The 22,665-nt window shown below is 54.3% G+C and overlaps 2 protein-coding genes across 7 annotated transcripts; one reads left to right on the plus strand and one right to left on the minus strand.

Annotated features, from left to right (window-relative positions):
- Nucleotides 1-1,573: 1,573 nt before the first annotated feature.
- EFS (embryonal Fyn-associated substrate) lies at nucleotides 1,574-11,536 on the minus strand. 6 transcript variants are annotated; one of them, XM_036844378.1, is made up of 6 exons: nucleotides 10,344-11,536; nucleotides 5,534-5,812; nucleotides 5,114-5,275; nucleotides 4,294-5,016; nucleotides 3,807-3,896; nucleotides 1,574-2,600 (listed from the first exon to the last, which is right to left on the minus strand). In XM_036844378.1, the coding sequence occupies exons 1-6, from the start codon at nucleotides 10,359-10,361 to the stop codon at nucleotides 2,166-2,168; spliced, it is 1,707 nt and encodes a 568-aa protein (XP_036700273.1). In that variant the 5' UTR covers nucleotides 10,362-11,536; the 3' UTR covers nucleotides 1,574-2,165. The 6 variants fall into 6 exon arrangements, with proteins under 6 accessions (XP_036700273.1, XP_036700274.1, XP_036700276.1 ...); XM_036844379.1 differs by having other exon boundaries at nucleotides 5,135-5,275; nucleotides 10,344-11,528; XM_036844381.1 differs by lacking the exon at nucleotides 5,534-5,812.
- IL25 (interleukin 25) lies at nucleotides 11,020-22,181 on the plus strand. Its single transcript, XM_036842031.1, has 5 exons — nucleotides 11,020-11,453; nucleotides 13,271-13,338; nucleotides 18,972-19,018; nucleotides 19,135-19,442; nucleotides 21,443-22,181. Exons 1-5 carry the CDS (start codon nucleotides 11,020-11,022, stop codon nucleotides 21,696-21,698), a joined length of 1,113 nt encoding a protein of 370 aa, XP_036697926.1. The 3' UTR covers nucleotides 21,699-22,181.
- Nucleotides 22,182-22,665: the final 484 nt, after the last annotated feature.

Raw genomic sequence — 22,665 nt, forward strand, 5'->3', positions numbered from 1 at the left:
TTTATTCTCTAATTCCAGGTAAGGGCTGAAAAGGCATGTCCTATCAGTCTCAGCCAGGAGATCCATTCCCTCTTGTCTCCACTGAACGACACTTCTAATTTGTCTCCTCTGTTCAGAAATTTTCCAAATATGGGAAACTATTCTAATGCAATAAGCAGCCTCACACCACTTCCCCTCCCCCAACTCATTTTAGCATCTCTTCAGGATTTACTTTTGGTGCTGTCACAGCCAACATTCCTTGGGGGTATGTTTGTGTCCTTGTGTCTGTCCTGGAATTATAATCCCTTTAACTTTCTGTGGTGCTGGGCTGTTTACATGCATTATCTTGTTAGGGCCTCACAACAAGCCTGTGAGATCATTTTGCTCATCCTCATATTAAAGATGAAACCAGGACTTGGAGGGACTGACGGGATTTACCTGCAGACATATAGGTACATGGAAACTTGCACTGAGACCTCTGACTCTAATTCCAGGCTGATCTCTTGAAATTCTTTCTGGAAGGTGATGGAGGATGGCCCCTGTTACAAGTCTTCAACACCCGGGGTAAATTTTGGTGGCCTCAGAATCTGAAAATGAGTTTCCTTTTGAAAGTGAAATGAGAACAAAGAACCCAAATTGGAGGAGGCAAATGCATGGGGAAAGGGGCCAAGGGACTAAGACTGTGGCTGAATTTTGGGGGTGCTTCCAATCCAGAGTAGCATCTTGGGAAAGCACAGCTGAAGCAATGGATCTGTGGCTTGGACTACTTCCCTTGTGGTAAATGGCTGGAGTGATCCCCTATCTAAGCCATGGCCCATTAATTTCACCAAAGCCCTGTGGACTATGGACTTCCAACGCATTAAATTCACTGGCCCCTCAGCTCCTCTAAAAAATGGTGTGTCCAGAAGGACAGTCAGGAAGCCTGGAAAGGGGAGTTTAAGGGGCTAGACCTTCTTGGGTTAACTGAAGGGAGAGGGCGCCCAGGCCAGCAGCACTCTCCAGTTGGCCAGAGCTGTCCTATGGCACAAAGCTGAGGAGAGCTGGGGTGACCTCTTCAGCATGGCATCATGAAGGCTCTCTTGTGGCCACCCTCTCCACATGTGCACCTCTCTAATGACATCATTTGACATTGGTCTTGGAGGAGAGGCCTTGGCCAGAAATCAGGGCCTGCCTTCCTGGTATGCCGCGTCGCAGACTCTTCTTGGTTCTCTCATCCTCCGAGTCTCAGCACAGATACCACCTCCCCAACAATGCTGTCTGAAGTCTCCAATGGCCTCTCCCCTCATCTAGTTAGTCTGGCATATCACCCTGTTTATTTCCATTACCAGCAACTGTCAACTTTGTGGCAGGTTTCTTTCTTTACTTACTTCTTTTAGCTGACTCGTTTATATCCAGCCCACCCCCATGATGTACCTTCAGAACTGCGCCTGGCACATCACATGGGAGCTGAGAACCTGCCAGATGAATAGTTGTTGAAGATACAGCAAAATTTTCCCCAAAACCCTAAAGGCAGCCTGCCCACAGCGTGTGTCTCATCGTTTTGGCCAAGGGTGCCAGGCCCACTCCCCAGGCTCCCAAGAAGCAGAGTCAGGGAACCAGACAGCCTGGTTTATTGAGATGCACCAGCGCCCAAGGCCCAGCTCTCCTGCCTCCTGTGGGGAGGAGCCCTCTGGCCTCTCCCAGACCTTCCCATTCTGGGTGGCCAACGTCCTGCCCTCACTCTCAGCTAACAGTGAGGCACTGATGTTCTAGAGCCAAGACACAGGACAGGGAAGGGGCTCCGGGTGGCCCCTTGCCCCAGAATCTGAAAATGATTCAGGTTTCAGCTACCTGAACCTCTGTGGGGCCGAAATCCCAGAGGCAGGCGGCCACGCGGTGCCCAAGAACCTCCACGCCAGGCTGAGGGAGGAGGAAGGTCCAGTTCCTCCTTGCCCTGGAGGGCCTGGCACCTGCCCCTGACAAAGCAGGGAATAATATTAAATATAAATAATTTATACAAAATGGCTCGTACAAAAAGCTGCGGGGTAGGGGAGGAGGTGCCTCCGTGAGAGGCTGAGATGACTGGAAGGGGGGGGAGGGGGAGAGATGCCTCCACCTCTCCTAGTCCCTAAAACAGAGCCCTCCAGCCACCCAAGGCATGGAGGGGGCTCTGGCAGGCAGGCGAGGGCAGAGCAGGGCCAAGGGGCTCAGGGGGCCAGGCTGGTGAGCAGGGTGGTAAATTGCAGGGCCCGCCCTGCCAGCTCCGCCACACACTGCACCATCTCTTGGGCCGCAGGGCCGGATGGGTAGCCCAGGGCGGCCCCCTTGACGGCCAGCACCGTGGCCCGCAATGCCTGGCCCAGCGCTGTGCCTGCAGCTCCGACCTGTGTTCGCAGAGGAGTGGAGACTGCCAGGCGGCCCAGGGTGTCCCCAACAAACACCAGGCGGTGAGCGGCCACCAGCACCTGCTTGCCGTGGGGCACGAAGAGGCGCGGGGGCTGGTTGGCCCGGGTGCTGGACATCAGGGCCGCCACGGCTGCCTGCAGTGTTGAGTAGTGGCCCTGGCACTGCCCGGCGTAGAAGTGCAGGAGCTGTAGATCTCCGGCGGGAAGAACTAGTGGCTCCCCTGGGGACGGGGCCTCCTGAGGGCGAGAAGAGTGGTCAGTGGGATTGCTCGCGTTACTGCAGCTTTTGTTGTCATTTCCTTTCTCCTTCCCTCCCTTTGTTCCTCATTCCTTCCTTTCTTCCTGAGCTCAATTCCTTTAGATCGTACCTCTGCCCGTCAGACAATTTAGATTCTCATGGCGAGTGGCAGGAAGGTGCCCAGAATTGATGTCAGATAAATCTGGATACAAACAACCTCAAAAACAAGTCTCTGAACTTCATTGTTTCCTTGTCTCTAAAATGGGGAGCCTAGGACTGTCCAATGTAAACATAAGGCGAACCACCCATGTAATTTCAAATTTTCTAGTAGCCACATTAAGAAAAGTACAAAGAAATTGGTACATATTTTCTAACTCCACATATTAAAAATGTTGTAATTTCAACACTGTAATCAATATGAAAATTATTGAGATTGTTTTTCATACTAAGTCTGCAAAATCTGGTGTGCATTTTATATTTACAGTACATTTCAGTTTGGACCGGTCACATTTGGAGGGATCGGTAGCCGCATGTGGCTGGTGGCTACCAGATTGGATAGTGCAGCTCTCGTCTCTGCCTCCTAAGGCTGCAGTGAAGATTAGTTGATACGATATATAGAAAGGGCTGAGAACAGAGAATTGCACGCTGCAAGCACTATATGAGTGCTAACTATGGCTGTGATCAGTGCTGACGCACGCGATGTGCTGAGCACAGGGTCTGGCACTTGGTACAAACCTGACAAATGGTAGCTATTGTGATTAGGACCATTCTAGATCAGGTCGAGGAGACCATCTCACTTTCCCAAGGCCCAGAGAGATTAGCTGGCGGCTTCAGAGCCCCCGGCTTCTTAGTGGTGGAGCTGGGATTAGGAGCCGGGTCTCTTAGGAACCCAGGAATTCACAGTTGGAAGGGGCCTCAGAAGTCACCCGGCCCAGCAACTCTTCTGCTCCCCTGACTGCTTGGTTTTCTGACTCTTCTCCAACACATTCTTTCCTCTCTTTCCAAATCCCTGATATCCTTTTCTAAGTTCCAGCTCCTTCCTGAATTCTAACTCCTCTCTACTCCAACTGTCGTGTTTCACTGAACTCTTACCCCCATCCTAAATCGATTTCCCTTGATGCTCAAGTTAAGAATACCCCTTCTTCCAAGTTCCTGCTCCTCCTCCCCCCCATCCCCCTTCTCTAGCACCACCCCCATGGGGTTACCTGCTGCTCTGGTGGCCCCCTCTCCAGCAGCTCAGGATCCCCTGGGGAGGCCTTATCCTGGGCCCTGGCTCCCTGAGCTTTATCCATGCCCTGCAGGAGGGGATGAGGGTCTCAGTGCAGGGGTGGGAGAGCAGGCTGAGGTCTAGCCTCCATGGTCTTCCTGTTCCTCCCCACTCCCACGTCCTCCCGAAGGTCTCTCCTGCCATCAGGTCTGCAACCCGTTGACTCTAGGTCCGGGAGAGCTCTGGTGGCAGGTCAGAGGTCTCAGGGACCCCAGGCTGGGTTTAGGGGGAGGAATGCGGCACCGATACAAGTGACGTGGCCAAGTACTGGGGCCCAGGCCATAGGGTGCAGGGCCAGTGGAGGGGAAGAAGGGAAGGGAGGAAGCCAGGGTCTGCATCTGGGGCCTCAGGCCTCCTTGCTCCTCTCCCCATCCCTGGCTCTCCTGGAGCCATTTATGGGGGGGTCTGGCTGGAGGCGAGCTCACCTTCAGGTGGACGTAGTCATACTCCTCGGCCATCGGGATGCCCTCATACTCATTGTGGTGTCCTTCTTGATGGTCCTCCACCTCCCCGATCTCTGGATCCCCCTCGACCTTGGGGCCCCCGTAGCCCGGCAGGCGGGGTGGGGGTGGGGGCAGAGGCCGGTCCTGGATGCTACCCTTCCGGCCTGGAGCAGGAGAGGGAGCCGGGGAAGGGCTGGGGGCCTCCGGAACAGGCAGGGCTGGCAGAGGGCGGCGGGACAGACTCTCAGCTGAGGGCAAGCGGGGCCTGTGTGCGGGTGGGGGGCTTCTGGCCAGAAGCAGGGCCAGGGCGTCCAGGTCATTGGAAGCCGAGGCTGCCAGGGGCTCTGGAGAAGGGGGAGTCTCCGGCCCCAGCAGGGGGACGTCGTAGATGCCCTCGTCAGTGCCCCTGCTTTCCCCATCTGCCAGCAGTTCCTCTGGTGCTTCGTACAGATTGAGCAGGGCGGATGCTCGTTTCAGGTTGGAGGGGGCAGCGTAGAGGGGGGGCCCTGGCTCCCGGCCCCCCTCCCAGTCCAGATCTGGCTCCAGGTCTGACTGTGGCTTCGGGGCCAGAGGCACGTCATAGGGAGCTTCATCTTCTCCAGGGGACTGGGGGACAACCCAGGCCAGAGGGCGGGAGAAGGAGGCCGGGGAGTCATAGGGGCCATTGGAGGGAACTCGGAGGGCGGTGGGGGGTACGTCATAGACCTGGAGAGGAAGCAGTTGGTTACTCTCAGTCTCAGCAGTGGGCCCCCATTCCGCTAACCCCCACCCCCGAGAGCCATCTGTTCCCTGCCCAACATACACACAAACCTCTAGCCCTCACCTCCAGGGCATCTCCAGGGGCAGCCTGTTGGGTCCCACTGCCTCTGGGGACCTTGTAGATGGGATCAGGGGAGGGCGGACAGGGTCCAGCCAGAGGTCCCGAGGTCGGACAGGGCCGAGCTGGGGGTGGCACCACATACACCTGGGAGATCAACACAGGCGGGTGGGTCAGGTGGTGTGGGGACCAGAGGATCAGATAATGTGTGCCCGGGAGGAGCTCAGACATCTTCCAACCCCCTCCCTGTACCAGTGGGGAAAGAGCCCAGAAAGGGTTGGCCGACAGGATTAGTACAGCAGAGTCGGTGCAGAGCTGCCATCACAGAGCTCTCCCTGCTCCACGTGCAGGCACCGGCGGAGGGGAATGTCCTGGCTTGGGGTTTTGGGGGGCTCCAGCTCTCACCTCCTGGTCCTCATTGCCGTGCTCTGGGGCTGGATGTGGTGAGCCAGGCTGGGCTGGCGGCACCTGGGAGAGGCCAGGCTTGGGTGCCGGGCCAGTGGGAAGGAGCTTCACTCTGTTGGCAGGCACAATGCCCTGCTGGCCATGCAGGGAGCAGAGGCACCAGCCGTCCAGCCCACCAGCGCCTTCCCTCTGCAGTACCCGTAGAACGTCCCCTCGGCGGAAGGACAGTTCCTGGGGGGACTCGGCGGTGTTGTCGTACAGTGCCCGGGCCAGCTGGGCCTGGTGGGTGAGGTGGGAGTAGGGAGAGGGGTCTTCACACACATATCAGGCCATGTCACCCTCTGCTCAAAACATAGAGCTCCCCACTTCCCTCAAGCTAAAAATCTGACCTCCTGACTCAGCTCTTCCTGACTGGGCCCTGCCTGTCTCCAGCTTCATCCCTTGCATTCTCCCTCTCTATTCCTTGATCTAGACAAGCTCTTTCCCACCTCAGGGCCTTTGCACTTCCTTTACCTGTCCCCTGACTATTCATCTGACTGGCCCTTTTTCATCCTTCAGTTCTTCTTAAATGTCTTCTTCTCACTCTTCTCCCCACCCCATTCTCTGTCTGTCTCCACCCATTGTTTCCTTCACAGTACTTTATACTGTCTATTTACTTTAAAGAATCGAGTTCTTCCCTTGTACTGTCAGCCCTGTGAGAAAAGGGATTTCTATATTCCTAGCCTCTGCAATAGGCCTAACCTGGAATCAGTCCTCCATGAACATACGTTGAATGAGTTACATGAGGAAGTCCTGAAAAGGTCTCCCATAGAATCTCCTTTACCTTCCCTGTTTCCCAGGCAACATCCCCCATAAGCAGGTTAGATTAAGCAGCTGCAGAGACCCCGCATTCTGAGAAAGACTGGGAGAAGCCCAGCCCAGACAGAGCCTCGGCATTATAAGGAAGAAAACAGAAACCAAAGCAACTGTTTTGTTCTCAGTCTGAGCAAGTAAGGTTCTACCAGCAGAGGCTGAGGTTATCATGGAGAAGAGAAAAGTGCATACGCTCGTGTGTGTTTGTGTGTGTGTGTGTGTATGCAGGGGGGCTGGTGGACCAACCAAGAGCAAACATTTATCAGCCTGTTTCCAGTCCTGTCTGGTGGGGACATCTAAGCTTTTTCCTTTGAGAGCTACAGGCTCAGGTAAGCCATAGACATCAAGGGCAAATTATATAGCCAGACACTGAGAGAGTGTTTGCACTAATCATCTCATCTCATTTAATCCTCACAACAACCTGATGAGGGAGGAGCCATCATTATCCCCATTTGGAAAGGAAATTGGAACAGAGAGGTTGGTACTTTGCCCAACGACATACAGCTGGTGCAGCATGATTTGAACTCCAGGCTGTGGGATTCCAGAGCCTCTCACTCACTCCTCTGCTGCCTCTTCACAACCACAAGCATAAGGATCTACTTTTTGGGAGTTCCCTGGTGGCCTAGTGGTTAGGATTCCAGGCTTTCACTGCCGTGGCCCAGGTTCAATCCCTGGTCACGGAACTGAGATCCCACAAGCCGTGCAGCGCACCCCTCCAAAAAAAAGGATCCACTTTTTTCTTCTTATATTAGTAACAGTAGTTAAGTCAAGAGGGCCCATGAATATATCCGGACAAAACTATAATTCCAAAAGAAACACGCACCCCTAAGTTCACAGTAGCACTATTCATGACAGCCAAGACATGGAAACAACATAAATGTCCGTTGACAGATGAGTGGATAAAGAAGATGTGGTACATATATACAATGGAATATTACTCACCCATAAAAAAGAACGAAATAATGCCATTTGCACCAACATGGATGCAACTAGAGATTATCATACTAAGTGAAGTAAGTCAGAAAGAGAAAGACAAACGCCATATGATATCACTTATATGTGGAATCTAAAGCATGGCACAAATGAACCTATCTATGAAACAGAAACAGAATCATGGACATAGAGAACATACTGGTGGTTGCCAAGGGGGAGGGGACTGGGGGAGGGATGGAGTGGGAGGTTGGAATTAGCAGATGTAAGCTCTTATATATGGAAAGGATAAACAACAAGGTCCTATGGTATAGCGCAGAGAACTATATTCAATATCCTATGATAAACCATAGTGGAAAAGAATATAAAAAAGAATGTACATATATATGTATAACTGAGTCACTTTGCCATACAGCAGTAACACAACATTGTAAATCAACTATACTTCAATTAAAAAAAAAAAAAAAGGGACTTCCCTGGTGGCGCAGTAGTTAAGAATCCACCTGCCAATGCAGGGGACACGGGTGCAAGCCCTGGTCCACGAAGATCCCACATGCCGCAGAGCAACTAAGCCCGTGGGCCACAACTACTGCGTGCTGCAACTACTGAAGCCCACACGCCTAGAGCCCACGCTCTGCAACAAGAGAAGCCACTGTAATAAGAAGCCCGCTCACTGCAACCAAAAGTAGTCCCCACTCGCCACAACTAGAGAAAGCCTGTGCGTAGCAACGAAGACCCAAGACAGCCAAAAATAAAACAGAATTAAATAATAAAAATTTAAAAATAAAATAAAACAAAAAGATAACAACAACAAAAAGACTTAAAAAACAAAACAAAAAGAGGACCCATGGCTCAAACATGACTCAAGTTCACAGGAAGTCTTCGTGATGCCCAAGTTCCCTTTGCTAGTCTCTCTTCACTGGGCTCTGGTTCCACCAAGTTACTTGGTAGAATCAAGCTTAAGCCACTCACAATGTCAAAATATATTCCGCTTCAGTTATGTTTCCTAAGTGACCCGAGCCCGCTGGCAGGATCCCAGGCAGTGGTGGGAAGCAGGTAGTTAGGCATTACTGAACAGGTAATCCACGTGGGCTGACTAACTCAGTGAAACCTCTCAAGCTCAAGATCTCTGGCAGGCTGCATTTGGCCACCAGGCCCTGGGCGAAGGATGGCCGGCTCAGCCAGCGTGAGCGCTTGTTCCTCACGGCCGGTGTTTCCCTCAGGTGGAGAGGTTGTCCAGCCCTTTATGGCTGGGTGATTTTAACAATAAGCTGACTTCTCTTGCCTGATTCCAAATTATCAAACCCTTTTCTGATTATATTTTGGCTTCTAAAGGATGTTGTCCCACAGAAAGCCAATACGCTAGCCAGATGACACAAATTCCTGGTTAGCTTGGCCCTTTTCTTTCTAACTGTAAATTAGAAATTGGCGTTTTGGATCTAGCCAGGGGGTTAAAAGCACGGTTTCTGAGGCAGACAGACCTGAGTTTGAGTCCTGGCTCCGCCACTTTCGAGCTGGGTGACTTTGGGCAGTTTGTTTAACCTCTCCAAGCTTCAGTTTCCTCCTTTATAGAATTCCATATCCATAGCTGAATATCCACTTTCAGATAATATCAGTACTAGCCTCACAGGGTTGTTGTGAGGACTGGGTGAGATAATGCGTCAAAGAACCAGGACAAACCCAGACAAAGCTCAGGGCCAGCTTAGGGCCAGTAAATACTCAATAAATATTAGCTGTTATTAGGATCCTGTGAGTTTCATAAGCATAAATACCAACACCCCTCGCTCCCCCAGGCAAAAGAAAGATCTACCTCCTGAGGCTACAAAGCTGACCAGCTGACCAGTTGGCTCCTGAGAAGGCATCTTTATGTCAGAGTACCCCACTATGTTCAGGACCTCCCCCTCTTCTGGCTCCGAACTAGGGTCTGCTCACCATCATACAGATTGAGGAGCTAAGAGGAGTTTGGTCTGAGAAGGAATGAAAATCTAACTCATCCTCGAGGGGTGTGGGAGGATGTCAGAAGCCATGCTTCTCTTCCCAGCCTCACAATCCTCCTTCGCAGAATGCCCATTCAGGGGGGGCCAGAAAGCAGGTGGCAGCCTCGCTTTCCCTGGGAATCCTAGGGCCTAGGGAAGGGTGGAAAGGGGACAGAGTTGCTTGGATTCAGACTACAAGCAGTAGAGGACAGAAAGCAGGGGCGGGGCCGTGAAGAGTTCCTCCCTGTGTCAGGTTTGAATTCTGTCCAATGGGACCAAACCTCTGGGCCTTGCAATTGCGGGAACCCAGGCCAGAGTCCCTGATAGACTGATTGATGATGGGTGTGGCCACCCCAGCTCTACCCCCTCCTCAGGGGCCCAGCTGACTTGTGAGGGAGTGCTGTCTTAAAGGGGGGTGGCCGTGGGCCACACGCTCCCTGGAGGCCTCCTCCACTGGCCCACTCATGCCAGCTGTCTCCTCCCTTTGTCCCCAGTCCTAGGAAAGTGGCCAGAGGCTGGCTGACATCACCTCCCCTCCTCCCTCTATTTTCTCTTGCTCCCTGCCGGATCTCCCTCTTTTACTTTATTTCCCACCTTTCTGCCATCCCTCCTCTAGAGAAGGGCCCCTTTGGGCCCTTTGCCCTCTCCTATTTCCCTGGAGCCACCTCCTTTCTTTCAGCCCCCTCCCAACCTTTTATTAGCCTCCCAATCACAAGCCCCTGCCAACCTCCAGTGGCCATCTGTTCCCGCCCATAAAGGAGCAGATAGGACTCAGGCTTGCCCCCTCCCCTCCTTCCAGGAGCAGCCTCTAGAAAGAAAAAGGGGAGAATGGGGAGGGGGAGGAGAGAAGAGGGAGGCCAGATCCAGTAGGAGCTAGGGATGAGGAGTGAGAGGGGGAAAAGGGAAACAAAGTGCCAGAGGGGGACACAGTCTCCCGAAGAAGCAAGAGACCAAGGAGCGAGACAAAGAGAAGGCAGAAATAAAAGTGACAGGAGTGCAGGACAGGCTGTGGACGTCTCTGCCCGGCAGCCTCCTCTCTCTGGTGGACTCACCGACGTGGCTATGGCCATGGCCTTGGCCTTCCGCGCGGCCAGCTCCAGGCCAGGCTCGGTTTCGCTGACTTCAGCAGCGGCTGCCCCGCACCATGGAGGCGGCCCCCTGCTGCGGCGCCTGAGTCGTGGCCTCCGCAGAGGTTGGAGGAGGAGAAAGAAAACCCACGAAACTCCCCAAATGGGAGGCAGCTTGGCCGGGCAGGAGGAGGAGCGGGGCGGGCCGGGGCGTCGCTGCGGGACCTCATCCAAGGGCGCGCGCTCTGCCCCGTCCCCGCGGCCTCCCGGGGGCTGCCGGGTGGACCAGGCCCCCGGAGCTGCCTGTCCTAGGCCGAGGGGGCACCCCGGATCCGCACGGGCCCAAAGCTCCCTTCCAGTGCCAGGGCGGGCGAGGAGGCGGGAGCTGGGGCTGCGCTCGACGCCTCCCCGGGCCGCTCAGGACGGCCCCGAGGGCAGGGAGAAGCCGCCGGGGCGGTCGGGCTGGACGAGCGAGTTTAGGGGCCAAGCCTCCCCACCCGGCTGCCGCGCAGGAGAGCGGTGCTCCCGAGGCTGAGGTCGGGCGTCGGGGGCTCTGCGGCAGCCCCGCTGCGAGGGAGGGGGCGGGGGGCAGTGAAAACTGAGACGTTCGTTCCTCTTCAAACTCGCCCGACTTGGCGAACCGAGGCCAGGCTGGCGCCGAATGCCTCGGAGAGCGCGGCGGCTGGGCTGGGCGGCCCGAGTGGTTGCTTTCTGCCGAGACTCTCGCAGCCCCGGCGAGGAGGCGGGTTCCGAAGCACGCACACTAGGTCGCAGGGCGCCTGGGGGTCTGGGGGCGCCGCGACGGCGCCTCGCTACCCGCACGCGGGCCCGGCTCGAAGGGGCGGGACGGCCTTCCCCACACGCCCCCCTCCAGCCCTCGACGTCGGAGCTCCCGCTCCCACCCTCGGCCCCCGGCCCTCGGCGCTGGCCCCGCCGCCCCGCTTACACGCACCCTTGGCGGGCCCTCTCCGCGCGCCCCAGGGCTCGGGGCAGCCCGGGTGTCTCAGGCAACCGAGAGAAAGGCCACAAAGCAAGAAGGAGCAAAGAGAAGGCGAAGGAGGAGCAGAGGCCAGGGTCCTGCGGACTCGCCTGGAGGTGGGGCTGGGGGGGGACACTGAGAGCGCTGGGAAGGCTCCAGGGGTCGCGCGCGGCCTTCAGGCTCACCCCCCGCTCGCGGCTCCCCTTCCCTCCCCTTCCCGGGCTCCCGGCGCCCTTTCTGTGCAGCTCCTTTCTCCTCCCCTCGGGCCCTCTCCGCTCCGGCGCGGGGCTCAGTCCCGGGGATTAAGAGAAAGGAGGGAGGGGAAAAGGGAGGGGAAGGGAAGGGGCGGAGGAGAAAGGAGGACGATCCCTCCAAAGGCGGGTGTTGAGTTTCAGCTCAGGACCCTCGGGCCAAATTGCACGCCCCCTCCCGGCTCCTCTCCCCCGTCGGCTGCAGCCCGGCGTCGCGGCGAACCTCCAGGTGGTCTGGTTCGCTGCCTCCCGGGAGCTTTCCTCTCCCCGTCACGCCCCCGATCTACCCCGCCAGCCCCGCGCCTCTCTGCATCCCTTTCATTAGCCCCACATCTGTCTTTCCCTTGGGAGGGAGCACGCTCCTTCCGCCTTTCTGGGGTCCTCCGCGGAGCCTCTCTACACCCTTGGCAGGGCCTCCGCAGGGGTCTGGGGCTGGACACGGATTCTAGCCCTGGCGAGAGAACGTGATGCCTGAGCATCTGGTCCCGGAGCCGCGGGCGGGCCGGTTGTGCCGCCTCTTACGCTTCTCTGCCAGTCTAGGCCTGTCCCCTGCCCTCACTCTGGCTCGCTCCTGCTGCCGTGAGGAGCAAAAGTGGGGACTTCGGGCACAAAAGGGCAGGACTCTTTCAGTGGAGCTGGGATTGCCCCCTGCCCCCAAGCTTCAGCTGGAAGGACGCGGCTCGGGTCCCCCGCACCTCTCCTGCCCTATGACTGCTCCTTCGTGCGCGCTGCCTCCCTCCCGTTGCCCGCCCCCTCCCCGGCCCACCCCGCGTTCTTCCTTTGGGAAGAACACATCAAGGCCTCTCAGAGGCTCGAGAGAAAAGCCTTCCTTCTTCCGTTTTTGAGGTTCCTGGAGTTTAAAAAGTGAGATGCCAAACTGGATTGAAAAACTGTAGCATATTTTCAATATTTGCATTTAACACATTAACACTTCAAACACATAAAATAGACAATGGCTCTATGTATAGCGTCATTTGGAGATAACATCAGAAGTCTAATTTAAGGCCCTTTGTGAACCTGAGGCCTTGGATACAGAGAGGCTCCCCACCTCCCCTCCCCTCCCCCTCCACCCCCGCATTCCACAGGCCCACTCGTCCAGGCATTTGCCAGCAGGGGAGGGGGAAGCACCTGACCCAGCTCCTTCCTCTCCCTGGTGCTTGGACACCTATGAACAAACTCAGACTCCTTTAGGATGGGAGAGGAACTTTAAAATTTCCAGATGCATCTCAAGGGAGAGCTCACCCATTCCAGTTCCAGCCTGGTCCAACTTCTCCCAGACCTCAGCCCTGGGGGCCTGGCTGCCTGGAACACGGATATTCAGCTTCTGGGGTGTGACTTGGTGTATGATCTCTGCCCAGGGGACTGCCAAGGCAAATTGGGGCTCAAGATGGAGGTGGGCAGGAAACCCTGTTCCAAAGATGAGTGCTCTGATTGGCACAGGGGAAACAGATGGAGGACGGAAAAGACTAAGCAGGAAGGAAGTGCTGGGACCCGGCAAAATGGTGGTTTGGGAGGTGGGCAGTGAGGCTCACTGCCCTCATTGTAGCTGAGCGCCTACCTGGTGCCTGGAGCTAGGTGAGGGGGTTAGAGTGCAAACCTGCAGGAAAACAAGTCTGTGCTTCTGGAGTGCCCAGGCAGGAAATGGAGCCAGTCAGACTCAGGGGTGAATCCTGGTTTGTCAGCTGTGTGACCTTGGTCAAGTTCTGGAACATCTCTGAAGCTCAGTTCCTCATCTGGAACAGTGGCTTTGGTGAGGAGTAAATATATGTAAAGTGCGTAGCACAGTGGCCTTTCCTCTTCACCTTGGCTTCCCACAACTCCCCCTGCACCCCCAGCTTGTACCTTCATGAAAGTTCAAAGTGTTTCTTTGTTGAGGGCAGGAGGAGCCTTCTTCCTGTCCTTATGCCTCATCTCTGCCCTCTCCTTCGCAAACTGAGGTTTCAGGTGATTCTAACTTGTTCGGGGAGAGTTCTGGGCTCCAGGTTAGGTTGGAGAAAACCCAGGCTGGGTGGTAGGCTAAGACCCTGGGTGGGCGGCAGCCTCAGGCAGGGGGGCCCTCAGCTTCGGGGCTTGCCTTTGCCACTATTCAGGGGGTAGAAAGGCAGGAACCCCTCCATCAGGCTTTCTGGGTCCCAGTCTTCTCTCCCACTCTTGTCCTTTCCCAGCAGGGCCAACCAGCTGATCTCCTCCTCGTCTCACCCCGTGACCTGTTCTTGTTCTTCCTGCTACTCAGAACTTCTCGGGTGCTCGTGGATTCTTCCAGTTCTCCTCTCTTTGGACCCCACAGCATCCAGATTGGCTGCATTCTAATCCTGGCTTCCGACACTAGCCAACTCCAACCTTGGCAAGCTATGTGACTTCTGGGAGCCTCTGGTTCCTTGTCTGTCAAATGGGATAATAATGGAACTGAGGATTGAGAGAATCCTGAGAACTGGAATTCCCTGGTGGCGCAGTGGTTAAGAATCGGCCTGCCAGTGCAGGGGACACGGGTTCGAGCCCTGGTCCGTGAAGATCCCACATGCTGCGGAGCAACTAAGCCCGTGCACCACAACTACTGAAGCCCGTGAGCTTAGAGCCCATGCTTCACAACAAGAGAAGCCACCGCAATGGGAAGCCCGCACACAGCAACAAAGAGTAGAAGCCCACGTGCAGCAACGAAGACCCAATGCAGCCAAAAATAAATAAATTTATTTTTTAAAAAAAGATTCATTCATTAAAAAAAAAAAAAAAAAAAAGAATCCTGAGAACAGTGCCTGGTCCATGATGTGTAAATGTTGGCTCAAAGCAACTGTTACTATTGTTATCTGATGACAGTTCTGTGGGGCAGCAGAATGTCAAGGACACGGAGCTTGCCTTCAGGAAACCCACATCATGTAGATCATGCTTGAATACAGTTGATACCTTCCCACTGAACTTGGCATAAAATCCAAATGCTCCGGACTTCCCTGGTGGCACAGTGGTTAAGAATCTGCCTGCCAGTGGATTCGAGCCCCAGTCCGGGAAGATCCCACATGCCGCAGAGCAGCTAAGCCCGTGTGCCACAACTACTGAACCTGTGCTCTAGAGCCCGTGAGCCACAACTACTGAGCCCATGCGCCACAATTACTGAAGCCAGTGCGCCTGGAGCCTGTGCTCTGCAACAAGAGAAGCCACCGCAATGAGAAGCCCACGCACCCCAACAAAAAGTAGCCCCTGCTCGCCACAACCAGAGAAAGCCTGCACACAGCAACGAAGACCCAACACAGCCAAAAATAAAAAATATATATAAATTAAAAAACAAAAAACAAATGTTCCGCCACAGCCTTTAAGATCCTGTGTGAGCTGGTCCCTGCCCACCTCTTCACCTCATTTCATCCCACCCTTTCCCTTAGCCTTTGTTTTCTACGCACACTGTCCGTTCTGTTTCTGAAACATGTCAAGCTCTTTCACCTCTAGGACTCTGCATGTGCTGTTCCCTCTGCCTGGACCACTCTTTCCCAGACCCTTTCCATCATCTTGTCAAATTCCACATCTTCAGAAAGGCCTTCCCTGGCTTTTTTTTTTTTTTTTAAGTTTTTTTTGATGTGGACCACTTTTAAAGTCTTTATTGAATTTGTTACAGTATTGCTTCTGTTTTATGTTTTGGTTTTTTGGCCGCCAGGCATGTGGGATCTTAGCTCTGACCAGGGATCAAACCTGCACCTCCTGCATTGGAAGGCGAAGTCTTAACTGCTGGACCACCAGGGAAGTTGCCTTCCCTGGCTTTTTAAAGTTAAGTTGCCCCTCCCTCCACCCACCCACCACCTCCCAGTAATTCTCTATTTCTTAACACTGTTTCATTTTCTTCATAGCACTTATTATTATCAGAGATTATCTTGTCTCCTTATTTACCACCTGTCTCCTTCTAAAACCTAAGCTTCTTGAGGCAGGGACCTTATCTGACTTGTCCTCTTCTGCATTCCTAGCATTTAGAATGGTGCCTGGCATATAATAAGTGCTCAATAAATATTTGGCAAATGGGCGAATGAACAGGGCAACCATAACTGTAGGACAAAGTTGAGTAAGCCAAAGGCCCACCATGGGGGAGGCACCAGCCCTGGGCTGGGGGAGGGAGTTGCTAGGCTTTTTGTCCTGTTCACTCTGATTCTCTGCATGTCTCCCAGGCCAGACTGGGTTCTCTTTGAAGGCAGGCTCCAGGCACCTTGTAGCTAAAGGTGATACTACAAATAATTAGCAACTGGTACCATCGTGGCGTCCCCATCAGGACACGGGAGCCTGTTCTGGAGGCCTCCGTCTGGGCCAGGTGGTCTCCCTTTAGTTGCAGGATCACAGGGAGGTTGTAGTGTGGATGTGCTCCAGCCCTGAGGACAGTATCTATTTACCAGCCGGGACAGAAGTAATATTTCAGCATTTTAAACACCAGTGCCCTTGCCTCACCTCAGCTGAGTGCAGATGAGCTTCAGTAGGCCCTGCGGAGCCCTGTGGTTTCAGCACTGTTTCAGGGGCTGCTAGGCTGGTTGGCACTTTTGTGGCCACCCAGGTTACCCCCAGCCCGCCTCCCAACCCGCACCAAACATGCACATTTCTACAAGAGAAAAGAGGGCCCTAGGCGAAGAGCTGATCAGAGGCAGGGGAAGGACTTCAAGGCAGTGGGTGAGAACTCGGATGACTTTCTGAGGAAGGGCAGGACAGCCATCGTAGCGTTTTGCAAGCTGTCTTGGCCGAGGTGGGGTGCTTCCTGTCACATCTTCCCTGCTCTTTCCTGCTAGGGGCTGATCTCCTACCAGAGGCTCAGGGGTGGGACTCTCAGCTGGTCCCCCGTGGCTGCCAGGTCAGGCCCAGGCAGGTGAGGACACATGGGGAAGCACCCTTGATATTGGGTACTGGGTGAACTTTCCTTTGCTTCCGCTTCTACATTCTCCCCATTGCCACCCCCATCTCTCCACACCCCTAGGGATTCCCTGGAAGCTGAAGTGACTCAGGGTTTCTTAGTCACCCCAAGAGGAAAACCCTCTGGAAAATGTTTCTCATGGCAGGGAGTCATCTTGAGGAGACCCACAGCTGCTCCTGAGATAAGGGTGGAGACTGAGCAAATGGGAAGAGGTGAGTGGGGACATGTGGCTCAGAGCGCAAGTTCTGCGTCAGGCCTGGTCAGGCAGGGGAGACTGCCCTTCAGGGGTTTCCTTAGAGGAGGTCCTGGTACAGAGGCAGGGGACACCCCAAAGGCCTCTCCTGGAGGGAATGTCCCACGCAACCAGCGTGGATCCTTCGCGGCATCAACAAGTGAAACAAGTAGCTGGGATCACTTCCAGCTCTTTCAAGCACGCTGTCCTGGATAGGGGCCAAGATCAAGAGGTCCGGGCCTGTGTCAGCCTCTGAGGCTCTGATTGGTTTGGGGGAGACCCAAGGGATCCAGCTCTTCTGGAAGTCCCCCTCAAAGCCTTTTCTGGGGTTGGGGGTTGCTCAGGAACACCAAAAGCCACCCTGGGGGCCACGTGCCAGACCTAAGGCTGAGGAAGAGGAAGCTGGAGCCACGGATCCCAGCCAGCAGGGCTGAATGCCTGAGTGGGCAGGAATGCCCTGTGGCCTGGGGCAGCTTCAGGTGAGACCTGTCCCAGCCCATGCCCAGGTGAGTAGGAAAGCCCTTACAGGGGGGCTTCCCTTCCATCTGCAGCCAACCAGGGGTCAGCACAGTGTGGCATCTCCATGCCAGGGAAAGCACATGCAAATCAGGAAACATCATTCTAGAGACAGTGTCTGTGTATGGGTGCGTTGGCGTGGGGCAGGGTGGCGTTGTGGGTGTGCTGAATGAAGGGGGTTGATGGACAAGGATGAAGAGAAAAGGGTGGGAGGGAAGGAGGCAAAGAGCCCCCCAGATGGGGTGGCCCCTGGCTGACCTGAGTCTTTGGGGCCAGGCCCAGCTAGAGCCTTGCCAGGGCGCACATACCCCCTCCTGGCCGACAGTGGTCCATGGAGCTGAGCCTGAGTGGGCTCACCCCCTGGCCTGAGAGTGGCAGCTCCCCCTGCCGTGGTCCTCATGCCCAAGGCCCAGGGAGTAGGGGTGGGGGCAGGCTGATCTGGGAGCTGGGTGTTCCTGTTGGCTCTTAGATGAGGCTGTCACCTTGCCCCTCCTCTTCCTGGCTCCGCCTTCTCATTCGTGCGATGGGAACAGTCACCCACCGCTCCTTCCATCAGGCCCTGCACATCCAGCCAACAAATTGATGGCTCCAGGCCTTCCCGGCAGCCTGTGGGGTCAGGCCTGTATCCCTAGCCCAAAGCGGGTCAGGGAAGTGCAGGGATGGGGGTGGGGTGGCCCCCGGGGAGGGCGGGTAGAAGTTAGGGAGCGGGTAATGGACAGTGAAGAGAAGTCATAGATGATTGTGGTCATAGAAGTTGGGGTCATCGAAGATGAGGAAGGGGTCAGAGAACAGAAGGGGTCAGAGAACAAGGAGATAGAGGGAAATGTTCACTAAGGTCGGTGATCAGGAGGACATCTGAGAAGAAAGGGAAGAGAAGAGACAAGACCATGGGTGGGAGCAGCAGGGATCGTAGAAACGAGGCCTCTTGGAGAGAGACCAGGATGGTGTTCCCTAATTTTGGGTACCAAGCGAACCAGGGAAATTCCAATAATGCCTGTTCTCAAAGGCATAGAATAGCAGGATACTATTGCTTTGACCCATGCCCGGAAAAGTATAAAGAACAAAGTTTACCCAAAAGGGGGCTTACCTGGTGGCGCAGTGGTTGAGAATCCGCCTGCCAATGCAGGGGACACGGGTTCGAGCCCTGGTCTGGGAAGATCCCACATGCCGCGGAGCAACTGGGCCCGTGAGCCACAACTACTGAGCCTGCGTGTCTGGAGCCTGTGCTCCGCAACAAGAGAGGCCGCGACAGTGAGAGGCCCGCGCACCGCGATGAAGAGTGGCCCCCGCTTGCCACAACTAGAGAAAGCCCTCGCATAGAAACAAAGACCCAACACAGCCAAAAAAATTAAATAAATAAATAAATAAATAAATAAGTCAGGAGCTCTTAAAAAAAAAGAAAGAAAGAAAGTCACCATGTGCCTCCTTCCCAGCGTGGAATTTGGGGTGACCATCTTTGCTTTCTCTAAAGAAGAGTTTTCATGGTCCATTTAAAAAAAAAAAAAAAAAAAAATTTACCCAAAAGGTTATCGGGCTTACAATGATGTTAATCACAACTTCCATGAGTCTAGCATTTAAATCAGCTTTTGAAAACACTTTCAAGTTTTTTGGGTTTTTTTTTTTTTTTTTTTTGGTTTGGTTTTGTGTTTTAATCTCAGGTCACACCCTCCAAAAGGTAGTGGAAATAAATTTGAATAAACAAAACAGGTTTGCTGCAGATAAAAGCAGGACTCCTAAACTGCTCCAGTCAACCTGCTTCCACAAGGCCCTGCTGTCAGCCAGGCTGGGCGAGCAGCATCCGGCGTGTACCAAGTGAGTGCGCAGAGGCCTGGCTGGGACGGTGCTGAGCAGGGCCGGAGCAGAGATGTGGCTGGGGTGGAGGGAGCTCTCAGGTTTGGGGCTGGGGACCAGATGGGGCATGAATCCAGGATCTCAGGGAGGGGGCACCCGGACTAAGTGGAAGCAGTTTTCTCACTGGCCTTTTCCTACAGGTGGTTGCATCTTTGGCAATGGTCTTGGGAACCCACACCCTCCATTTGCGTCCCCAGAAGGGCTGTACCCACTGGCCCAGCTGCTGCCCCAGCAAAGGACAGAACCCCACTGAGAAGTGGCTGAAGTGGGACACTGTGCTTATGCCTCCCCCAGAGACCACCAGCCTTGCCCACTACCCGGGATCCTGCAAGGCCAGTGAAGACAGACCCCTCAACAGCCGGTCCATCGCCCCCTGGAGATACGAGTGAGTCTGCTGGCCCCTGTCCCCTCCCAAACACCTGCTCGTGTGCTGGTCAGCGTGTGTGCGAGGGACCAGGGGAGTTCCAGACAGTTCCAGCCTATCTGCCCCCTTTTACCTCAGGGAGGTTATCAAGTTTGGGTGTTAGACAAGGCCTAACTCTGACTCTTATTGGGTGACCTTGGGCCAATCACTCAAGTGTTCAAAGCTTAGTTTTTTTCATCTGTAAAATAATATTCCATAGGCTAATGGTGCAGCTCATATGAAATAAGATATGAAAAATCTGTACTTAGTACAGAAAATGTTGGTTTCTTCCTTTCTTCTTCTTCCTCTACTTCTTCTCCTCCTCCTCCCTTTCTCTCTTTCCTCCTCCTCTTCCTTCTTCTCCTTCTCCTTCCCCTACAATGGCTGTGTTTTTCTAACTAAAATATCAGAGAATAATGTACAATACAGGCACGAAGCAGCCCAATACCAAATGCTACTGCCCTGAGGCATGAATGGGTTATAATTATACCCTCCCTCTGCTCTGGGGGGCAGCTGGGTGGTTGGAGCCCCAGGCTAGTTATCTTTGATCATGAGCAGTCTTATTCTTTTGCTGTGTGCCACACACATAATCCTCTATTTGTGTCATGATGTAAAAAAATATTAGGAAGCCCTGAAATCGGGACAATGAATAAAAATATTAAAAATTAGTGCCTTAGTGATCCCAAACATATTTCTCTTGCAGTCTTGCGTCCTCACGGGGTGTCTGTGTTCCCACTCTCTGTAAGTCTAGCTCTGGCTTAGCCTTGGCTTTGGGGATGGATGGAGAAGGTCAGTGGGTAGGGAGGGGTCAGCTTTGATTGAGACTAGATCCAAGGTGGAGACTGTAGGTCACTATGCTTTGAAGTGGTCTCAGAAGGCTGGCTAGATTCTGGGATAAATCTAAAGAGGCGGGAGCCCCTTTGGGGAGGCTGGGTACCAGATGGCTGACTCGACTGGGATCTAGACCCCCGGTTGGGAGGCCGTGAACCCCTGATAACCACTCTGCTGTTCTTCCCCAAAGCGTGTTCTTTGCAACTCTTGTCCCACAAGCTGTTCCTCAGAAAAAAAAAAATGATGATGTCAAGTAAGTGGGGGAAAAACTGCTGCAGGCCCCACTCCTTGGAGGTTCCCAGTGTGCCCAGCACCTTCACGGCAAGAAGTCCGCAGAGAAGAAACCATTAAACTCAGCGCTTTCCAGACTCATTCGGCCACAGACCCCTTCTGCTGTAGCGTATTTATTGAGGAATGCCACTCTGGGAAATGCCACACTAGCTGAGCCCCAGTTTGCGAAGGCCTGTCTGTTTGGAGGATGGTTTTACAACCTAGGGGCTGTTTCCCTCTGGGCTTCTGGGGTCCCAGACCTTTGGAGCACCTAATTTTCACATCTTTTAGGGACCATGAAATCCTTTTAGAATAAGTCAATAAGTCTTACCACACACTCTTATGTGTCCTTATAATACATGCACAGCCGGTGTCTGGAGGACGGGCAGGATATGGCGGATAGTGGCTTCCTCTGGGGAGGGGGATGGGGGAGACAGACTGTCAGCCTTCACTTGATGCTTTCTTATACTTGGATATAAGAGCAGTTTTTACTTTAAAATTTAAAAAACCCTAAAAAATAATAACAATTACAAAAAGGAACCTCAGGCTAGAGCCCAGTGTATGTATCAGATGGAACCAGGGCTGGTCTGGTGGAGGCTCTGGTGGAGCTGCTCACCTGCCCCGCCTCCCTTAGGGCTCCGGGACCAGTTGGAAAGTCACTCTTCTATCCCCGACCCTCACTGACAGTTGGGGGAAATAAATCCCAGGGAAGAGGGGGAGACTTGTTCAAAGCCACCTGACATGTGGGTACCAGAGCTAGAATAAGAAGCCAAGCCCCCGACAGTCCTGGCATTTCCACCCTGGGCCCTCGCTGCTCCTGGCCGGTCCCCTGTTTGCCGGCCAGCCTTACCCCCGGGACCTGACGCTTGCCACCCCTGCAGGTTGGACAGAGACTTGAACTGGCTCCCCTTGGACCTGTACCGCGCACGTTGCCTGTGTCCACACTGCGTCAGCCTCCAGACAGGCTCCCACATGGACCCCCTCGGAAACTCGGAGCTGCTCTACCACAACCAGACCGTTTTCTACAGGTGGCCGTGCCCTGGAAAGCAGGGCGCGCATGATGGCTACTGCCTGGAATGCAGGCTCTACCCCATCTCCTTGGCTTGTGTGTGCATGCGGCCCTGTGTGATGGCCTAGCTGGGCCGCCCATGGCTGGTCCCTGGTCAAACACTGGAGCTGGGTGTACAACCACCTGTTGCCACGGTGAGCCAGGACGCCCGAACGCTCAGCCCCTCCAAAGCACCACCTGGAGCAGCAGGATCTTGGGACAGGATGGGGGACTTTGTGGGGAACCGCACTTTGCACTTTTTGAAGTGGATGGGAAATGCAGGGCGAATCCAAGGCAGCAGCAGCGGCTGCTTATGGCCCCTGGAAACTGACATCCTCGCATTTCCTCCTGGGAAAAGTCTTCAAAGCTCTGCCTGTTTCTGTCTCTTCTTTCCTTCCACTCCCAGCTGCCCTGGTGCAGTGCAGGCACTTTCTGAAATTTTTCCCTTTGCCAATGGAGGGCCCTTCATTTCATTTGTTCGTCCATTCATTCATTCATTCATCAAACACTCAGTGAGCATCTACTTTGGATGCTCTACCTTACACATCCTGGTATAGTTACTAGTCTTTTGACATGAGTGCCTTTGAGGAAAAGGCTGTTATTGAGCATAGAGAGAATTATCCGAATAAATAATCTGTATTTAAAAGTGGCCTAATTTGTCTTTGGCATCCCTGGTGCCTGAACATCTTGTGGTCCCCAGCCTGGTCCCTCTTCCTCTCCACTGTCAGCCCTCACCTACTGCTCTCTCCCTCTGCCCTCCAGAGTTTCCGCTGTGGCCCCCATCCCTCCCCTTCCCTGGCTCCCTGGCCCAGCCCTAAACACTGGGGTGGGGGTCAGGCTGCCCTCCTGGCATGCTGGAGAGACAGAGGCCCATTGAGATACTGCAGCAGGCACACAGCACCCCCTTGTCCCCCAACAATCTGCCTTTGTCCTCCGTTCTGGCTGCTACTGCTTGGTTCTGGGGGGTGCTGCCTGGGCTGGGCTCCAGCTCCCACCCTCCCTAAAAGGAAAAGGGAGAAAGGATGGTGAGGAAGAGGGTTAAGGTTAGGGAAGAGG

Source organism: Balaenoptera musculus, chromosome 2, assembly GCF_009873245.2.
Source record: "Balaenoptera musculus isolate JJ_BM4_2016_0621 chromosome 2, mBalMus1.pri.v3, whole genome shotgun sequence".
NCBI lineage: Eukaryota > Metazoa > Chordata > Mammalia > Artiodactyla > Balaenopteridae > Balaenoptera > Balaenoptera musculus.

What these genes read in the sequence shown, in the direction of transcription:
- EFS (XM_036844378.1), bottom strand. An exon ending in ACGGCAATGAGGACCAGGAG is followed by an intron (nt 5,276 to 5,533) that starts GTGAGAGCTGGA and finishes TTGATCTCCCAG; the next exon opens with GTGTATGTGGTGCCACCCCC. An exon ending in GGGGGCCACCAGAGCAGCAG is followed by an intron (nt 2,601 to 3,806) that starts GTAACCCCATGG and finishes TCTCGCCCTCAG; the next exon opens with GAGGCCCCGTCCCCAGGGGA.
- IL25 (XM_036842031.1), top strand. Translation starts at nt 11,020, where the DNA reads ATGCCTCGGAGAGCGCGGCGGCTGGGCTGGGCGGCCCGAGTGGTTGCT. An exon ending in CATCTGGAACAGTGGCTTTG is followed by an intron (nt 13,339 to 18,971) that starts GTGAGGAGTAAA and finishes TGCTTCCACAAG; the next exon opens with GCCCTGCTGTCAGCCAGGCT. An exon ending in CAGCATCCGGCGTGTACCAA is followed by an intron (nt 19,019 to 19,134) that starts GTGAGTGCGCAG and finishes GCATGAATCCAG; the next exon opens with GATCTCAGGGAGGGGGCACC.